This window comes from Centruroides sculpturatus, unplaced genomic scaffold (genome assembly GCF_000671375.1).
Source record: "Centruroides sculpturatus isolate CEXI.00-Female unplaced genomic scaffold, Cexi_2.0 scaffold1972, whole genome shotgun sequence".
Taxonomy (NCBI): domain Eukaryota; kingdom Metazoa; phylum Arthropoda; class Arachnida; order Scorpiones; family Buthidae; genus Centruroides; species Centruroides sculpturatus.
This window is the reverse complement of record NW_019386193.1, coordinates 48816-51347: the sequence shown is the minus strand read 5'-3', so window position 1 is coordinate 51347 and position 2532 is coordinate 48816. Positions and strand designations below refer to the sequence as shown.

Sequence of the window (2532 nt, the reverse complement as noted above, 5' to 3'; positions counted from 1 at the left end):
TAAAGTTAAAATTTAACCTAAATATTGCATTAAATATATTAAAATGGAGAGTCTATTCTTACCTGTGGAAGCCCGCTACTATCTCTTGGAGTGATGGTCGTATCACCTATACCACTATCAGGTGAATGTAGATCGACAGCTAAGGCATGAAGGGAAGTTTTGTAGTTAGAATTATGGCGAATGAATCGATCGACGAATGTATTATCTGCAGGATCGGAATAAGACGCGAGATGCTGTCGAACAGTCTGATACTGATCGGAAGAGGAGTAATAATCTCGATAACAATCACTCGGTGTCAAAGTGTAAACAGTTCTTGAACTCTGACTACTGTACTGAGGTGGCGACGGACTGGAAACAGGAACCACATTCGTGAGCACCCCGTATTGAGGTACAGTCAGTCCATCTGGATAAGGAGACTGAGATATATTGGCATAAACTTGTGTACCGTAAGTGTGATTTGGACTGGTATCACCCAAAGAGACCACAGTGGCACCCACGGCTTGCATTTCACGATTCTTATTCGAGTCAATAACCTGTCGGGTGACCACGGTTGTGACCGGTGGAAGAGGAACACTCACTAGATCGACAGGTGTAGGAGAGGATACTTCTGGTGAAAGTTGTTCTTGTTTAACACGAATCGGAGACGACGATTCTTCACCATTCAACAAACTACTTAATTTGCTTGGTTTAGGAGAGACTGGCTCTCCTTTGATACCATTAACTGTTGGTGAATCTCCGTTTTCTGATTTGCAGCCTTCGGATCCGAGGTAGACGTCGACGTCTGAGTCTACCTGTCCGTTGGTGGTTTTCTCTCTTCATCCTATGTAATGTTAACTATAATGGCTTATTGTGTCATTTATATTGCGTTTTGCATACGAAATTTTATGTTAAAATTAATTTTTTCTGGTTTTGATAATAGTTTTTAACTTACTTTTTATTATTTTTGCATTCTTTTTAAGTTACTTTATGTGCTATATACAAAGGAAATGTATTCTCATAAATGGAATTGTGTTAAATGTCTTACTATTCACGTTGCAAAAACTGTATCTATCATATAATTTTGCCAGTATTTTACTGTTAAATAACGTAATAAATATTTATATTCTTTAATAATATGTATATCTTGTATATTAGAAAAGAATATATATAATTTTGCCAGTATTTTACTGTTAAATAACGTAATAAATATTTATATTCTTTAATAATATGTATATCTTGTATATTAGATTTAAATATTAGCATTTGTATTTACAAAAATCGCATATTTGATGCGAGATATGATTAAGTTTAATTTAAAAGCCTAGAAAAATTACTTTAAGTTATAATATAATACGAAATTCTGAAAATATCTACTTTTTAATGTAAGATAATTAACATATGTAATAACAACTAACTCAATATTAAGCATATATTCTGATGTATATACCACTAATATATTCAAAACTGAATAAACTTCTAAGAAAATAATTCCAAGACAAGTATAATTATGATGTTTATCATAAGGAATATGCCTAACAGGATTAATATTCTGTAAATATGATTTCTATAAAAACAATTAAACTCTACAACTAATGTAATAATCCTTGACATGGCACAGTACTCAAGCTCATCAATAAATTTTCTTGAATTCATGCAGATGACAAGTTTCTATGGATGATTATTTTATTCGATGACTTAAAGAATCGTTCGATTTGACATTCCGGTCACAGGTCTAGCATGTCTTTGCATACCACAATGTGTACAAATGATGGATCGAGTCGTCGTTACTACCTTTAGAATATTCATCAGTTGGAAAACTTGTACCGGTGTCACTTGATTTGGCATCTGATACAGTCCTACTGTTATTATGTTCAATGATACAATTTTCATTAATCGATCGTTTAATAAAGAAACTGGACTTTAATATTTACTTTACTTTACTTAATTACAATTATCTATTGGCAATACAATTAACTTTTGTTACTATCTTGTAATTATTATTCTTCCGTTCTAGGCAGAAAACATTTTGTAATGTTGATTAGTGTCGTGTGTTATAATGTACAGAACTGGTTTAAATGTGCAAAATATATTGTTATATACTTTTATAAATTATCTTTATAGCCTCTATAATCTACCAGCAATAGAAATATACAGATCTTAAATAATTAATGATTTTTTGAGAGGTATTATTCTAAATGACAATGATTAATAACTAGTTTCTCCTATTTTTTAAAAAGTTTTCTACATCGTTCTCGCCTAATTCACGTTATATTTAATGTAGCCTAATTTTACTTAATCCTTATTTATAATATTTTCAAAAATATATGAGTTAAACAGTTAATAATTTTTTTTAATATTGCTTAAAACTTAGTAATGACGCCTTATAGAAGCTACTAAAAAAATAATTCGTTAAGTAAATTTTAACGAAATATTTAATTTTAAGACTTATTTATTACTATTTTTGTCTTAATAATGATCTAATGGCATTTAAAAACTTATTTAATTTTAATTTTTGCATTAATAAAACGTCTAAATTATAATTTTGCTCAAATT

At 30.1% G+C, this 2532-nt stretch overlaps 1 protein-coding gene across 1 annotated transcript in view; it reads right to left on the bottom strand.

Moving 5' to 3' along the window:
• The window catches only part of LOC111614020, a gene marked incomplete at its 3' end in the record, with an annotated part of 37744 nt that overhangs the window by 28933 nt on the left and 6279 nt on the right, over positions 1–2532 (bottom strand). Inside the window, exon 4 of the mRNA XM_023355398.1 lies at positions 63–813. Coding sequence (XP_023211166.1) covers positions 63–813 — 751 coding nt within the window. The remainder of the gene's footprint in view (positions 1–62; positions 814–2532) is intronic.